The sequence below is a fragment of the Strix aluco genome, chromosome 8, assembly GCF_031877795.1.
Source record: "Strix aluco isolate bStrAlu1 chromosome 8, bStrAlu1.hap1, whole genome shotgun sequence".
Lineage (NCBI taxonomy): Eukaryota > Metazoa > Chordata > Aves > Strigiformes > Strigidae > Strix > Strix aluco.
The window spans coordinates 18,232,187-18,249,669 of record NC_133938.1 but is presented as its reverse complement, the minus strand read 5'-3'; the positions used below and the strand labels follow the sequence as shown (position 1 = coordinate 18,249,669).

The 17,483-nt window shown below is 36.5% G+C and overlaps 1 protein-coding gene across 3 annotated transcripts in view; it reads right to left on the bottom strand.

The window, feature by feature from the left end:
- Positions 1–2,511: 2,511 nt before the first annotated feature.
- ZNF326 (zinc finger protein 326) overlaps positions 2,512–17,483 on the bottom strand; it is a 30,297-nt gene continuing 15,325 nt past the window's right edge. For all 3 annotated transcript variants that reach the window (XM_074832448.1, XM_074832450.1, XM_074832449.1), the window contains 8 exons: positions 17,439–17,473; positions 16,458–16,545; positions 14,061–14,175; positions 12,863–13,010; positions 12,446–12,545; positions 10,994–11,124; positions 9,923–10,018; positions 2,512–3,234 (listed from right to left, as the gene is read on the bottom strand). In XM_074832448.1, the coding sequence (XP_074688549.1) occupies positions 3,070–3,234; positions 9,923–10,018; positions 10,994–11,124; positions 12,446–12,545; positions 12,863–13,010; positions 14,061–14,175; positions 16,458–16,545; positions 17,439–17,473 (878 nt within the window). In that variant the 3' untranslated portion in view covers positions 2,512–3,069. The remainder of the gene's footprint in view (positions 3,235–9,922; positions 10,019–10,993; positions 11,125–12,445; positions 12,546–12,862; positions 13,011–14,060; positions 14,176–16,457; positions 16,546–17,438; positions 17,474–17,483) is intronic.

Below are 17,483 nucleotides of genomic sequence, written 5' to 3'. Positions count from 1 at the left end.
ATAAATCCTCACCTGAAACATTCCATGCAATCTTGGCTACTTAGATCAGGGTACCACACATTCTCTGTTGATTCCACTCAAGACACTAAAGAGTTCTACAGCTCATGCACTGGAACAGGATTAGAGCAGTATCTAGGACAGCCTTTTTTATTCCCCAACAGATGTTTTTAAACATCCTGAAATACTTAACATCACCTGATGCCACTTTTTAACAACTGTAAAATTCCTTGTCAAACATTTCAATACTGGTTCCAGGGTAGGACCTATACCCACCAGCTGTCTAAACTCCATCTAATTGCTTTTCCCTAATCAATTGACTCTCCAAGAAACACCATTAGTTACCAGTCATCATCTGGAGCGTGAACCATCAACAAATACATTTCAAGTCCAGTTTTACACCGATCTTTTGTTTAGTTAACCTGGTCTTTAGGCATGCAGGATACAACTATGCTCCCAAATTGTCTGTGGTTTTATAAACTGTATCACTCGGTATAGTCAAAATTCCAAGAAGGTTCTTGGTATTTAGCAAGAGGCATATGTTACTGCAACCAACATTTATAAACAGTCAGGAAGTTGACAGCACATAGCTAGTCTTTGGTGAATGCAAAGGAAACTGGAAAGGCCACTTAGCAGGGATGTGTAAATAAATACACCTGTATATTCCAGCAGGTACCATCATCCAGAACTGCTAGAACTGTGGTCTTTATTTCTGAGATTCTGAAACAAACAAATGCAATCCCCACTCAGTTTGGGGATGGTGGGGCAGGCCACAGTTTACCAGGAATCTGTGTCATCTGGAACCAGCAGCCATCATTCCTTCTGAAATTATACTTTGTTACTGATGTTTCATCAAATTAAATTAATTTCCTACGTTAGCTACAAAAGGGACCCAGGGACTCAATTAAAAGCTCCTTCTAAGCCTACAGAAAAGGGTAACCAGCATTTGCCCTCCCCCCCAACCTGTCATTTAAGTTTAAACTATCAACAGACTTTACAGGTGAGAACTGTCAGTATACAGAAGTAGTACGTATTTTAGATTACCAGTGAAGTTAAGAATGCTTAGAGTTCAAAGATCCTAAGGATAAAATGACTACACCAATGGAAATAAAGTACCAAGATCTTAGGTAGAACACCTTATTTTAGCTACTCAGAAGCAACTTAATTCTCTCCAACTAGTAAAGGAGCCATAGACAAAGACAAAAAACCCACCACGTGCAGAAATTTGGGCAGCATCTCAGTTCTCTTAACTACTGCAAACAAGTTCTCAGGCTAAAGCTCTCGCCAGTTTCTAGAACACTGACACAGTTCCTGTTGTCTGGGAAGAGATCAGCATCTTCCTCTTGTAGGGCAAGAGATCTACAAACAGAACACATAAATAGTTGAGTGACTAGCTTGTAAGGCAGAAGGGGAGATTACACCTTAAAAGTAATGCAAATATGAATCTTAATCTTAGCCTTGAGATGGAGAACAGAAGAATGAGTGCTTAGAGATCTAGAAAGTACTTGTTTTAAGCTTACACATCCAAAAGAGATACTGTACGAACAGCTGGAGTCTCAACAAATTTTTCAATCAACCTATGCTAAGTTTTAGTTCCAAGCTAACCCACTTAAAGGTATAACAATGCTGATTTTTTAAAATCATGCTGATTTTTTTAAATGGAAAAATATAAGCCACATAGAAAACAAAAGGTCAAGGCACCAAACTCAGTTTCCTCTTTCCTCACAATGTTGTATTTTCTACTCTCCAAGCCACACTAAAAGGCAACACATAAATGACTACAATACACAGTATTCTTCAGAGTTGACTGCTACTAGACTTTCTGGTGGACTAATATCTAAATCAAGTATTCCTCTGTAATATTTGTACACTTTCCCCAGTTCTACAACAGATCACTAAAAAACCAAATTGGTTGGCATTTGAGATTAGAAGTATTTTAATTCTATCTAACCTCTGTCCACTCTCTGCTTATACCACCTGTATACAGTGATGGCTACAAATTAACACAAAGGTCCTCCAACAGAAGTGTGCACAATTACATATATGATGAGATTTTGAAAAAATTTCCCCATAATGACCACAAGACATTGTAAAGTTACTTCTGTTAAGTTACCACATTTAGGGAAAAATTGTGCAAATTACTTAGCTGTACTTAGACATAGTTAAATCAGATATTTCCAGTTCTCATTAGTCAAAAGCTTAGTTAGAAGGAACTGTGGAAAAACACAAGTGTACTTACATACAATTTCTAAGATAGACAACAGTACACAGCATGTAAATAAACTGAAAGCATGCTTCCCCTAGGCACACTATAAAGGCTAAAGTGCTTATCTGTCCCGGTAGGTGGAGTCTGAATACATCAAAAATCAACAATAAATAACATGAGTCACCAAGATGCAACTACAAACTTTAAATAATTTCAATCATAATATCAATGAAGATTTGATTTGAAACCAATCTGGTAGTCAGCATGGGCAAATACTTTAAATACTTAACTACAGACACTTTAAACAATAACATTTCTTAAGTGTTTTATTGCTACAAACTGGTACATCTTATCACAAAAAGCTACAAGGCATATTATAACACATACTCTATTATACAGAGTGCAATGCAGTCCCCAAAACAGCCACACTCAACAGCACAGTTTTTGAAGTTAATTATTCTGTACTAAGAGGTAAATATGATAAGCTTATGCCATACAGCATTTAATATATTTACCCCACAGACCCGCCTTTCTTTTCAATTGATTAGACCAAAAATTATTATATCCAACTTTCAATACACACACCAAAAAAATAGGATGCTTAAAAAAATATACAACACAATGTTTTAATCAGCTTTAACAGTCAGTTTTCTATAAAAAGCTCAACTAAAATAGTCTTAATTTCATTTTAAACAAAATCAGAAACACAGAGGAATTATATAAACAAGTTTTCCATGGAATGGAATGCATGCATATGGTGGGGAATCTTCAACAACTTCATCGGAGACTATTAAAAAGTCTTAGCCACTTTAGAGCAGAAATAAAAAGCTGTTTTGCCCCCCTAATATATTTTCATTTTCTTGCACTTAGTTATCTTCAGTGTGGTCTAAAGTGAAGTCAGTTTGTTCTTCAGTTTCTTCTTCCTCTTCTTCTTCCTCTTCTTCCTCACCCTCAACTGGCTCATCAGCTTTGTCTTCTTCTTCCGTCTGCTGCTCCTGAGCCTGATCATTAATTTCAAAAGGATTTTCACCCTGAAGCAGATGGAAAACAAACACTTTGATATTTATTTCAAACATAAAATAATACTCATCATTTCAGTGAAAAGGGCAGCCACTAAGAAATGCTATGGCATTTCATACAGCTTTTTAATAGGGTTTGGGTTTTTTTAAAGAAAATCAAAACATATTTGATTTAAAATTAGCAACACCTCATTTTTATGCACACTGGAAACTGGGATCCCAATAAACTGTTTCAATGAAAGTAGAAATGGCATTGAGAAAAAGCCGAAGTACACTACACACAAACTTCAGTTTAACTTCAACATTCACTAAATCAAAGTTACACGGTTAAGTTTCACCATGTTTTTATTAAGAACTACAGCTGCTTCCTTTTTTCTCCCCAATCAAATCTGAATGGAGTAGTTTTGTTCTGCTTTTCCATATTTACAGTCTTTATTCACTCTGAATAATTCTATCAAAAAGGCAAACTCTTCAGTAAATAAAAAAGAAATCTAGCATTAATTACATTGACTAGCCTGAAATTCATCCATTGAATCTAGAAAAATTATCAAGCAGACTTCTCAGAAAGTATTTTAAATATGTTGGCATTCTAGTTTCATACTTTCTCTATTTCATACCATAATTCAGTACAAGACATACCTCAGCTTTCACTTGTTTAATAAACTGTAACAATATGGAGCATTAAGAGTTTCTTCACTAAAACTCCTTTCACATTCAAACATCTGACAGAGTAAATCTGATCTGAACATATGACACCAAGCACTAACTACACTAGGATAAGGATTTCAAGAATATTATTTAAAAGATGATCCAAAAGAAAAATTGAGTACTAGGCCCCTTGTCCTTTTTTTGCTTAAATATTTTTACTTGTTACATTTTTCAGGTAGGGTCTTCCAGGTGGCTTACAAATCACTGAAAAATTAGAAAGCTATAAAAACATTTAGCAAATGCCACTAAGCAAAAACTTGGCTTCACTGTTATTCTAAAATCATAAATTCAGATTTAAAGAGTAACCCAAAGAAAGCAGAATTCTTTGAGACCATGTCCAAGTCCCAGGATAATTCTATGCATGCACTTTGTAATGGCCAGCCTACAGCACTTGGATGGCAGTGTCTGTTGAGCCCAGTCAACTCATAGCCTAATCAAAGGCATAACTGCCACGTATAAACCCCATGAGTAAAAGTAGTATCTTAAAGAAGTTTAAATACTAAGTTTGGCTTTTTTAGAAGTAGATTCTCATAGGTAAAATGGTCAAGTACATAGAGAAAGCTGGTGTCATAACTTATTTGAGCCCTATGAAAATAAGAAAACTCCACATCTCAGGTAAAACTCATGCCACTTTTAGATGATCCACTATCACTTTCGAGCATCATGGGGCTACAGAATACCAAGCAGTATTTCACTGAACAGGTAAGTGTCCAACATTGAAATACCAAAAAATATTTATTAGCTCAGTAAACAGTTTCATAAAACAACATAAGGAAAAGCGAGCGCCCAAACCAATTCAATTCCAACATCAATGGAAAGCATTGTGAAATAAAAAAGACTGAGCATCCAAACCCTATTTCAATAAGGATTAGTTCAACTGCCCAAAACTATACTTATCTACTTTCCTTTTTGGACAGGAGTGCAACAGACCTCTGACAGCAAAGCTTCTAGTGCCACTTTCCTTTGGTTCAGCCAAATATTTTCAATCACATTTGGGTACAGGAACAAGAATTTCCAAAGACAGACAGAAACAAGCTAATTGCTGAGTTAAGAATATGCCACCCGGTTAGCTTCAAATACATGCTCAGACATTAAACAGAAGACAGATATATTAAAGAGTTTCACATGGCCTCACAGAGAGCATCATTTCTTAGCACAAGAAAACAAAAGGTGGCCTTTCTCTGTAAATAATTCACAAGGATATCAGAAGCCCTTTTATAAGTCTGATAAAAAAAGAAAGATTAAAATTCCTCTCATGGCTAGGCTAGGCATAATGATGAACTAGAGCTAAAGAATGCACTTCTAAACAGACTACTTTCGCACTCCTGACTGTCCCTGACTCTTGGGGACAAGCTACAGAAAATTGTTACGCTTCATTCCTGTGGAGGCAAGTATGTCGCTTCTGGCTAACCTAGCAGAACTGGATTCAGCACACTACTTCTGGCTGAACAGATCTCTATACAATAATAACACCAAAAAAAAAAATTAAGTTGCTTTCCCCAACTGTTTTTTCAGAGAAAAATGCACTTTTCAAGTTCTCAAACTAAGGAAAAAGTTACTGCCCTCAAGGGGAAGATTCTAACGACTGCGCTCTTTTCCAGTGATGTAGCATCAGAGGCATCCAGCACAGCATGCAGAGCCAATTTTGATGCTAGTTGATTTTGACAGCCACACTGGTCTCATCTTCCCAGATGGCTTTAAAAAACAAAACAAAAAAATCCAGAAAACAAGAACACAGGCATACCACTGAACTGCTGCAGAAAGACTTTATGATGCCTACAGAGCATAAAAACACAAGCAGATAAGTAGTTTATTCCCAAGAGATGCATTCTTCAGGTTCCTTGTCTCTAGAATATTTAAATCGCAGAGAAAGCTTAAGACTGTGAACTGGTATTTACAACCAAAGCTTCCTGATTCCAGAAACCACTCTCTATGTCTATTTATAACAGGTCTCTCAAACCTGACCCAAAAGGATACCAAAGTCTGCCTACCTAACTAGTAAACTTTAGAATCCCTTCACTAATACACATGATCAATCAGTCCTGGAATACAGTGATAGAAAATGTCAACCTCTATGATGCTTTTCTTGAGCAACATCCAAGCAGCTTTCCAGTACAGACATCATTCTATCTAGGAAGTTCTAACAGTCCAAAATTAGACATAGTTATGACTTCATCAAGTGACAACTTTTTGCCTGAGAAATAATATGGTCTTTTTTTCCTCCTTATAAAGAGACTTGCTACAGGTTCATAAGACTTCTAAGATGATTGTTTCAGAGTGGCCAGCAGGTGGGTTGTGGTAGATTTCCCCCTCTTTTTACAATATGGATGTAGGAGAATAAGGAGAAATTAAGAACTTTAAAAAAAACATACAAAGAGTACATTGGAAGCATAAAAGAGTAGCACACAAGGCCAACACTAGGGAAACAGAGAGCTCTTTAAAACAACGGCCAAGGTAAGAAACAATCCTTTCAAGGTTCTTTGATTAAAATATCTATGACGAAGGTATCAAACAAGAGATTAAGACAAAAAGTTCCTTGCATGCAAAGGACAGGATGCAAACAATATGCTGTTAATTTAAGCACTGAATTGGATTTTCAAATACAGGAAATTAAAAGAAATCATGGAATAACATAGTGTAAAAGATGGTCACCAGCACTATATTAGGATGATAAAGATCACATGCAAGTTTTTACAACTGGAAACCTTCAGTTTTGGTACAGTAGTTTTCTGGAAACTGAATGGAGAAGTTTCCAACAATGCTCCAAAGCAGCAGTACAGGGAACAGAAGAAGCATTTCATGACAGAAGACATGATACAGAAAATGACTGTCCTAGCAGTAGGGTCCAGTAGAAGACTGGAAGAATGATACACATGACAGAGTTATTCCAATACTAATAGGTCCAAGGAAGCTGCATTAGTAAATTAAGAAGGGCACCTTTAAGGAAGGCTATTTTCCACCATTATGATTCTTGGTACTTTCATCATCAGCTGTGGCACTAACAACTGTTGTCAAACCCTATGTGGAACTTTGTTTTTCCTTTCCATTTGTAACTCTAGTCACTGACCAGAAGCATAACAAAGATCAGAGCCTTTATAAAACACCAGGAGCACTTCTAAAGCCACATCATCTAATTTACTGAAGCTGTCTTCTGTGAAAATTGGACACTAGTTGCAAATGGCTTGAAATAAACAAAAAACCCCCAAATGACACAAGAGATTATCTTAGGCTAACTTCATATAGATCCTTCTATTTTCAGTGGACACCACAGGCACCTTTACCATGTAAAAAAAGAAAAATAAAAAAATAAGTTAACTCGGTGAAAGTTACCAGAGGTGATTTAACCTCTACACCTTTGCTACAGCTGACACATCCAAGCTTACAGAACTAGCTGAAAGATTCAAGTTCAAGTGTGCGCACTTATTTAGCATGTACAGGTAAATACTACCAAGTTTGCATTTATTTCTTAAAAAGATTTTTGCAGTGAAATTTGAAAATCTAAAACTGACTTCATAATTAAGTGGTTAAATATGAAAATATTTGAAAATGTTTACAGCCAAAAAAAATTTTCTTTCAGCTTTCACAGTGCAAACTAGAAACATGTAGTTAAAGAAAAATGGAAGTCTAGTGTTTGCAGAACAACACATTTGAGACTGTAAGTTTGTTTAAAATGAATGCATCTCTTTGCTTTCTTTCCTTTTGCACATATAGCAACCAACCTGTGGAGCCATCTCTAACTAGAGAGAAGATTAAATCAAAGGGCAAAAGAGATTTTTCCTTAAGTGTTGGGTAGAGGAATAAATCACAGATAGAATGGCATTTTACTCAAAAGAAGTGGCCAAGGTGACAAGCAATAACAACTGCTGATCTTACTCCAGATCAGAAGTTGTGATCCACTCCCTCATTTTCAGTCAAACATCAGCCAGAGCCTTCAACCTTGAGAAGTCTTATACAATGCAACACGAAGCAAATATCCTCAAAATTGATCACCTGCTGCCAGGTGTCAGGCAGCCAATCAACCCAAATTACATTAAATTGTCACCCTCCAAGCAGTTATTCAGTAGGTCCATGAGACAATCAAAATAACTCAAGCAGAATTTTTCCATACAAAATCACAATGGGGGAAGGAGGGTCCCAAATACCGGTTGTGGTAAAGAGTGGATGACTACTACTCTCAGTAGATTGTGGTTCTAGAAGGCAGCACTGACCTCATCAGAAAAAAGCCTTCCCTAATTCAACTTTATTTGGGATACACACCTCTTCTACACCACACATTAAAAGAACAAGCTTCCCAAAATGCACAGAGAAATCCAGCAGTGTAATAGAAAAGAAAAAAAATCTTTTTTGCTCATGTCAAACTGTATCCATAGGGATGCATAAATATCAGGAGTTGCTGAGCTGCAATTTTGTTCTCCTTCTGTCAAAGGCATCTGTGATGTTGATGACCTACCTTTGTGACTTGGTACAAATCTATGCAAGCCTCACAGGTCTTCCCTGCTCTGAATTTCCTCCATTCATGCTGCATATGCAGGGTAGACAACACTTTCCAAAACAATGTTGGGTTCAGGGTGGTTTTGTTTGGGGTTTTTTTGTTGTTCTATTGTTTTGGGGTTTTTTGGTTGGGGGTGGGGACAGGTATTTCCCCAAGCCAGTCTGCCCTTCATCTCAAAGCAGTCTATTTTTGGCCATAACAAGGATTTCCTCCTCTCTTGAAAGACTACAGGCACCAAATGTCTGCATCACATGCTCTGATTCATCACATGCTGTGTAATAAAACTGGACTCCTTCAGTCTACAATTGATTATACAGTTGGAAAAGGATGAGAAGGATTTGCATAACCTTCTGCATACATCTCACTGAGCAGGTGCTGCTGAAAGTGTACTAAATTCAATCCATCCCAGGAAATACCAGCGCTAAACATTCTGAAATTGTCAGTGGTCTCCTCGTGAAGACAGTCTTGTAAATTTTATCCTTCTCAGTTTTCCAACTGATCAACGGCAGATTTCCATTGCCCCTGTTACCAGTCGTCCCCCCTGAGGGGGCTGCAGGGGACAATGCACAGGCATACCAGGCCAGAAGGAACACCAGAAGAGATGGCTGCAAACACACACAGATGTGCCAGGCTGTGGTATCTGGTCATTTGCTACCTTTTCTTAACAAAGAACAGTCGTTTGAAACTGACTCACACAGCCAACCATACCTAATTTTGCAGGACATGACTAATTTGACATTTTAAATCACAATTAACTTCTGCATTGCCTTATATCTTGTCATGTTTCTGCACCACAGTATGGCTTCGTCTGAGAGTCTATTGTTTGGGCACAGACAAAATTATAAACCAGTTAAAAGCAACTGCCAGAAATAGCTAACAATTGTACTACAGAAGTTGTCACTTCACCAGCCCAGAAGAAAAAAAACTATACATTTTGCTAAAATGAATTCACATATGTTTTTCAGGCCATGTATCTGCAACACAGGCTGTCACGCCTTTTAAATTCTCCCATCATGACAGTTACTGTTGTAAGTTTTCATTTTTTGTGCTGCCATGAATCCTAGAAATTCTATGGAATAAAAGTTGCTGAATAGTGTGTGCACTGTACTTCAGTACAAAGCCACACACCGGAGCTTTTGCTTCTAAACATAAAGACTGAGTCATTTGTAATGTGTTTTGAGCTCTATGGTCAGCATTACATAAGAAGTTTAGGACACTGCTGATGCTTTCCTGAAGCTTGATTTTTTTTTTTTTTTTTTTTAATAAGAGCATCTAATTAAAAATTGACTAGATACACATCTAAATGGTAAATCAAAACCTGGTAAATCTGAAGGTGGTCATTTTTTCTGCAAATGACATTGTCTGAGACTGGCAAAACACATTAAAAGTATATTCAATCTGTGAGCTACCTAGAAGGCAGAAACAGAAGACAGAGCACTGAGGTTGAACTCCATCAGCATGGAGGAAGTTTACAGATGACTTTTTTCATTTACATCTTACCTTCACATACAGCTCATATCGTGCCTTGACTATAGGATTATTCAAGATACTGGTGGCAGTAAGAACACTCTCCCTTTTTATTTGTTCTCTGTAGGCCTAGGAAACAAATTTTACAGTGAATAATTATCACACACCTATTTGTGTGACAATTGTCACACAAATTTGAATTCATGGTCAGTTTTTGTAAGGAAAACAGTGAATGTACTGCAGCATGAAATGCTCATTCTTAGCATCTAAGTCCAAACCACATAGTAAGTTCAATTAAATTTAGTTTGTTGCTTTAGCTTGATCAAAGGATATATTCACATCTTGCTTCTATAATGAACTACAACCATGCACCTGTCTACAACCAGTTACCTGTTCTCATCTACAGATAACACGTATGCTTTTCCATCACAACCTAAGAAATTGTTGAAGATGTTCCTGCTCATTGCAGGGGCAGTGGACTAGATGACCTTTAAAGGTGCCTTCCAATCCAAACCATTCTATGATACTTCATAATCACAGAAGCTCATATATAAACAAAACATTACTTCAGCAATCTTGCTTACCATGACAACTGTGATTTTTTTCCACTCATACTACTCTTTCAACCCTTCTACCAACCTTAAAAGCATATCATTATAAATTTTAAGAGGGACCAATACCATACTCTACTGCTAATTCTAAACTGCTCTCTTCAAATTAAAAAGATAATAGCCAAGCAAAAAAGACACCAGGTTTGTTATCTTTCTGGAAGCATATGTATTATGTTTTGCAATTTGAATAACAAAATCTTTCCAACACTTAATGGCAGTAAAAAAATTCCTGTAGAATAAAAAGCCATTCTCAGGACTTAACGACTGTCAGCTATTAAGCACACCAACATTTCATTAACTGGGGGTGCTCAAGTGCTGGCTACTTCATGAGACATGATGTTTACAAAGCGTAACAAGGACATTCTAGCTTTCTAGCGAACAAGTAATACTAACAAGAACTTAGAAATTACTTGCATCAAGTACCATAATGCTTCTTACCTACTATTAGATCACGCTTGCTTTTTTTTTTTTTAAATAATATGACATATCTTACCTGTTTTCCTTTTGTGTGATCAGGAGATTTTAAGTGCTGCTGAACAGAACTGTGTAATGCAGGAACATACACACTGCAAGCACTGCAGTGAACAGTCTCAACTTTCATCATATGGTCATCAGCAGTAACCCCTGCCAAAGACGCAACAAATCATTAACACAAAATGTGTTATTCAGTGAAGTGGAAGAGGGAATTGGTTGTGTTATATGAGAAAATTAGAGCTCTCAGTTGTTAAATATGTCAAACTGAACCATAGGGGAATATTCACCCAAATTCAGGCATCAAAATTAGGCTCTCTGAACTCCAACAACTCCTGCTCTCCACAGACTATATATGAAACCTAGGCCATTATGTCTGCTCTCTGAGCTTATGATATATGAACACCTACTTGCCTAAACAGAGGGAAATAAAAGCAATACAACAATCAAACTGAACTATTTAATGTTCAAAAATGCTATTTAAAATCAACAATAACTAAATATCCTTAATACACATTTTGATACAAGAAACAAAGCTTCACCAAAACAGTTAGATTTAATTTACCCCTCATAAGAGAGACTAATTTATTTCCTTGCCTCCCCTCACCACCAGGAAGAAGCACATGAACCCAGTTCCTGTTGCAATTTTAAATATTAGCTTGTCAACAGACATTCTGATCATAAAGGCAAATAGGCCCTCCAGTACTCAAGGAAAGTACACAAAAAGAATTTGGGAGATTGTTAAGACGTTGGCTATATCCATTTTTAAGTAGCTCTTAACATTTAAATTCGAATTAAGGTAATATTTGAATACAGTTACTGCCTAATATAAAGGTACTCAAAAGATGTCCCCCCTGGCTCTAGCACATCTTTTGAAATCCCTGAAGCACAGGATAAAGTAGAAAGATATGGCACAGCAAGGCAGGGACACACAAAATGCTCTCGAAAATTGTCTGTAGGGCAGCAAGGGGAAAAAAAATTCAGGCCAAGATGCATCTTGGGTAGCCAAGAAAGTGCTCAAACTCCTTTTGTCAGCATCCCTCAACCACAGCAACTATCCCACTCTAGATTACCCAGATCCTTGTCATCTTATTTGACCATTATCACCTTGCTGCTTTATTACACACTCTCTTTCAATCTATCTGCATCCACCTGTTGCTAGTCCTCATGCATTATACAGAACAAGACTGTGGCAAAGCCCACATAATTCTGTTTGTCAGGTACCTAGCACAGTGTTATCTTACTTTCTGAGAAGGCTACCTGCGTAGCCAACATAAATAAGGTTTGTTATTTCCCACTGCTTACATTCCATACTATATCAGAAATGAAGCAAGGAATCCCAACCAGGTACAGAAAAGGTGTGAAAATTAATCATTTTAATCCAAACATTTTATCAAGTTTGAAGAAGAATGAAAGGAGAAAAGGACAAGTAGAGGTCCACAGTATCTACTTTCACATAAAAAACATTACTCACCTTCCATTATATCTTTTTCAGCAGCTTGAGCATTTTCCGTTTGGTTACTTGTCTGTTGCTTACGCATAGCTGTCTTCTTGAATTTATTCACCATGCACTCCTACAGAGAATCAGAAAAAAAAAATGTAACATTTGATGTACCATTGTTTATATTCCAATACTCAAAGTATTACTCAGAATAGCTCTGTAATAAATAGCAAGTAATTGCTCTTTCTTAAGACACTACTTTTAATTGTAAAAGTAACACCATTTTACAGACTCCGAATTTGCATCAACTTTCAGTAATACATGCTGTGCCAAAAGTCATCTGCAAAAGGAATAATGATGATAAACTAAGCATATTTTAAAGATAAATGGTAAATTATAATTACATTCTAATGTAAAAGTATTATATAGATCAAAAAACAGTTGTCTTACATGAAGAAATTCCATCACTACTTTGTCAAATTTGGTTTGCTTCTGGATATGATCCAATGTTTCCTGGTGAGCTGCACTCTCTAGATGTGACTCAATTTCTTTTTCTTCAAATGTTCGAAATTTGCAAAATGAGCACGTAAATGCCATTCTATCAAGATAAATACATTAAATAATATTACTATTAATGAAACATTCTTTCTTCTCTCCTCAAAACTATGAGGACTTGACAAACCTAATCAGAAAAGGAATGGGAAAAGCATTGTTTAAAGAAGCCTAAGTGAAAAAGAAAAAACAAAATTTCAGTATTTTACCATTACAGGTAACTGCTACAAGAACCAAATATAAATCAGGCCAGTCTGAGTAAGGAATTATCTGTGCAGAAGGTGAAAATGGTGGAAATCAGAAGCTAGCCATTTAAAAGCCACATTGTTCCGTGAGTATATCTATCAACAGCCTTCTAGTTTGTGTCACCTTTTCTAGTACTTCTCATAGTCAGGCTAGTCCACAACTTCCTAACTACAGCTAGTCAAAAGAATTAATGTAAAGCTCATCAAAATGATATAATCTTTATAAGGCAATATGGCTTCCTCTGTACAATGAGGAACAGGCACTAATGCTATGATCATGTACCATGCTGACACAGAATCGTTTTGTACAGTGCTGGCCATTAGCCCGCTTGGCTAACTGTTGTTAGTGTAGTTGTGTAACTAAGAAAAGTTACCGAACTATCTACTTATTTTTGCTATAATTTCTGCTCACCATACATATAAAACCAGAATAAAGTAAATTTCTAACAGCTTATTAAGTCAGCATAAATATATATTTAACTGAAACATACACTTCAAAGGCAGTACCATTCTAAGCTGTCTCTGCATTGGTTCATCTGTCAGGGAGAAAGGGTTAGGAAATTGTGTATTTTCTGATACAGCAGACGTCCAGTGAAACATCCACTCTTCTAAGTCACAGTATTTGGGTGCTGGGCTTTGGTTTGAGTTTGTCTGTGTTAGTTTTTTGGCTTTGTTTTGGGGACAGGGGGTTTGGGGGGTGGCAAAGCATAGGGTTTTTTTGCTCATTTCTTCATTGCATTTTATTTTCTTGAAATCAGTCCAAAGGGGCTTTCAGGAACAAAAACATATTCTTACAGAAGGATAAAGGGGAAGAAAAACACTGCACACAAGACAGCAGTTACAGCACAAACCTGTATCCATCACCGTATTTTTCACTGTTTTTTTCCCTTCTACGCCGTTGCTTCTCTCTTCTGGCCTCAATTCGCCGCTTCTCTTCTTCCTCACTTTTAACTTCTCCTTTGCCATCTTAACAGGATTTTAAAATGTTACATTCAAAAAAAGAAAACCCAACAAATAAGAAAAAGCCAAGTAAAAGTATCTGTCTTCCCTGTCTCCTCCAGAAACACCTCAAAATGCAGAGAAAGATCCTATACCAAAGTGGTTCAATGGCTTATTTAAATGCCATAGAAGTTTTGTTTTCCTCCTCTAAAGACAACAAATTTAAATATTTGCTTTCCAACAATGCAAACTTAGTAGTTAAGGGGTTACACTCTCGATTACATTTATAAAAGTGAGGAAAGTCAGAGTTAGGCCCTAGTTATTAAAGGCTTCAAGTCAGTAAACATGAAAGGGTACTGGGGGTGCATGGGGAGAAACAGATTATTTAAAACTCTCCACGGTTTTAGAGCATCATTGCTACAATCCCCTTACATAAAAAGAAACTATCTAAAGCCATTCTCTTCTGCTGAGATGGCAGTTTCCAAAGTCAAAGGTTCTCATAAAAGAGTCAAGGCAGTGTTTCATTAAGGTATGGTACCCAACCTGAACTTCAACAACTTTATTACTTTTCCCCACTAGACTCTGCCTGATTTCAAAGAAAAATGTTCCAAAGATTTTCAGCTGAAGAAATAAACCAGTGAAGGAAGAGCCAGCTGGGGGATGGGGGGGGAACAACAACAAAAAAATCCCACCACACAACAAAAACCCAACCAAGCTTTTAAAGAACAACTTCATTAAATATCACCTGAAATATAAGAGTGCAAACAAATAAATGACTAGAAATTAGCTTTGCATATTAAAGACTAAGGACATTGACTTTTTGCATAAGTGTACTTATGTTCACCTTTCCTATGTCGGCTTTAGAAGCCTATGGACAAAGGGAAACATTAGAGTATTATTCAGCGGGTAGTTTTAGAGCAGGAAAAAGAGGATCTCTTAGTTTTCTTTTGCAGTTCAACCTTAGGAGAGAGGTCAGCCTCCATGAAAACTGCATCCATCCAAACAGCAACAGAAAGGAATGTACAGCAGCATAATTTAAAAAAAAAAAAAAAAACAAACACAAAAAACCTTGCAAAAAGGTCTGTGGTTCTGAAGTGTCACTGAGTACTGAAAACATTTCCACTGACTAACAGCTTACACTTCATTACCAATTACCCCAAGGTTTTTTATTTTGTAGGAAAGTTTCAAAAATTACTCTGATGCAGAGAGGAGAAAAACTCCTATCCAAAAGTTATGTATTTTTTTAAATTCAGTATGAAAACAAAAAACAACCACCCACCCACAGAAGCAATTCCCATCATTGATCTCAGGATTTAAATTTTACTTAGTGCCTTATCCCCAACCCTGGAAACATGCAAAGGATCACTTGTTTTATTGCTGTAAAAATCATCTGGTATGACATTCTGTGGAGTGAAATGGCCTGTATCTTACCCCTCAAGCTCACAAATTCCAGTGCTCATCCTGTTACAAGCTGGGGAATAGAAACCTGAATCTACATATAAACTGGGACTCCCCAGAATGGCTCCCACTTTCCTTCAGTGCACTTATGCAAACTCTTAAAAATTAGAGAACCCACACAGTTAAAAAAAATTCCTTTTAAAATTTACTATTTCAAGAAAAGAAACTAATCAGTTGGCTGCCAATTTCCAGCACTCCTTACCACCAGATTATAATACATACGCAATAGGGCAGCACACCAGGGAAAGTAGACTAAAAATAGTTTCAGCCTTAACACTGGATTTCTTTGTGTATGTGTTTGAAATCACTACAGTTAATATACACTTTAACTGATTTTATGTAAACTAATAATTAACCTGTTTCATTAAGACTGCACATGAAATGGACCCTGTGTGCTTGAGAGCAGCTCTCCAAATTAACTAAATAAACTTTTATAGAAGTGACTCACCTAGGATTTAAGGGTGAGGTTGGTCAGATAGTAGGATATGTGTGATGAACCAGTGGGATGAGCCACACAGGATATGTTGATGAACCAGTGGGATAAACAACATTTAAGCAATGGAATGGCAGTAAGCATAGAAGTCCATTTAATTTCACAAAAATTAAAACAAGTCAAACAACAACGTACAGAGATGATCAGAAAGCAGAGAGACAATAAACACGTGAAGAACAAACAAGTGATGGGTGGACGTTACAATCTTCTCCATGGCCTGAATTTATAAACTCTTTAGAAAAAAACTCATGCTACTCAGTAACTACCAGAGGTCATACATACACGCTTACTTAATCTATTCAAAATCACACAAATACAATACCTACAATACCTTACCTGACAAAGCAAACTGACTTACCTCCAAAAGTCTGATATCCAAGATCATAAGCGTCTCTCGTAAAATCTTCATATATTACTACCGCACCACTGGTGTCCACTTCAATTTCCTAATAAAGTCAAATCCATAAATTTCATAAGAAAAAAAACCAAAGCAATGCCATTCTAAATCCAGAAAAAGACAGTGCAATTTATTTCCAATAATCTGTTACTTGCTATTTTTATCAGTGTACAAACACTTCAAGTATGCATTTCTCCTTAAGGCCTTGAAGTGTTTGTGAATTAGTTCCACAATCAAAATTGTCTTCTACACATTCTGGCTTCCGATTCAGACTTTTAAATACTTAGTTGAGAATATGTTAATACCTCCACTCAGAAAGAAGGAAAATATCATTTCAGTCCTTCAGCTTGGAACCAATATATACACACACACATATATATGCACAGTTAGCTTACTAATCACGTTCTTACATATTGTTGCAACTGATCTTTCTGTAGGTGAGAATTAACTTGTACCCCATCAGAGAACATCTGTTAACACTGGTTCTTTTTTAATCTACCCTCTCTCCTTGATGTGCATCTTATCCATTCTTCCTCACTACTGTTTAGTAATCTCCATGTCATCTTCTACTTCATTTCCCAACCCACCCAAGCAAGTCATATGTGTACAAACTCAGGCTGACTACCTATGACAACATGAGAAGTATTCATATGACAACTCTTTATGCATTACAATAGGCAGGGTCTACAAATACACTTTAAAATTCATTTTCCAGGCTATCTGCACAAGCTGTTTCTCTCACTCAAAATCAGTAAGGATTTCAGGCTGCCACTAAAATAAAGACAGTTTTACATAAAGTGAAGAAAAAAAAAATCAATATAAGTTTTTCTAAACTTAAGAGCTTAATTTTTATAACTCTAGCTTAATAATTATACACCTTAAGGTATACTGTGCAAACGTCTGAAAGAATCACAAGTATTTTCCAGTTCTGGGAATCTTTACCTCTATAGTAGAATCCTGGAAAGATGTCTTCATGTCTATAAACAT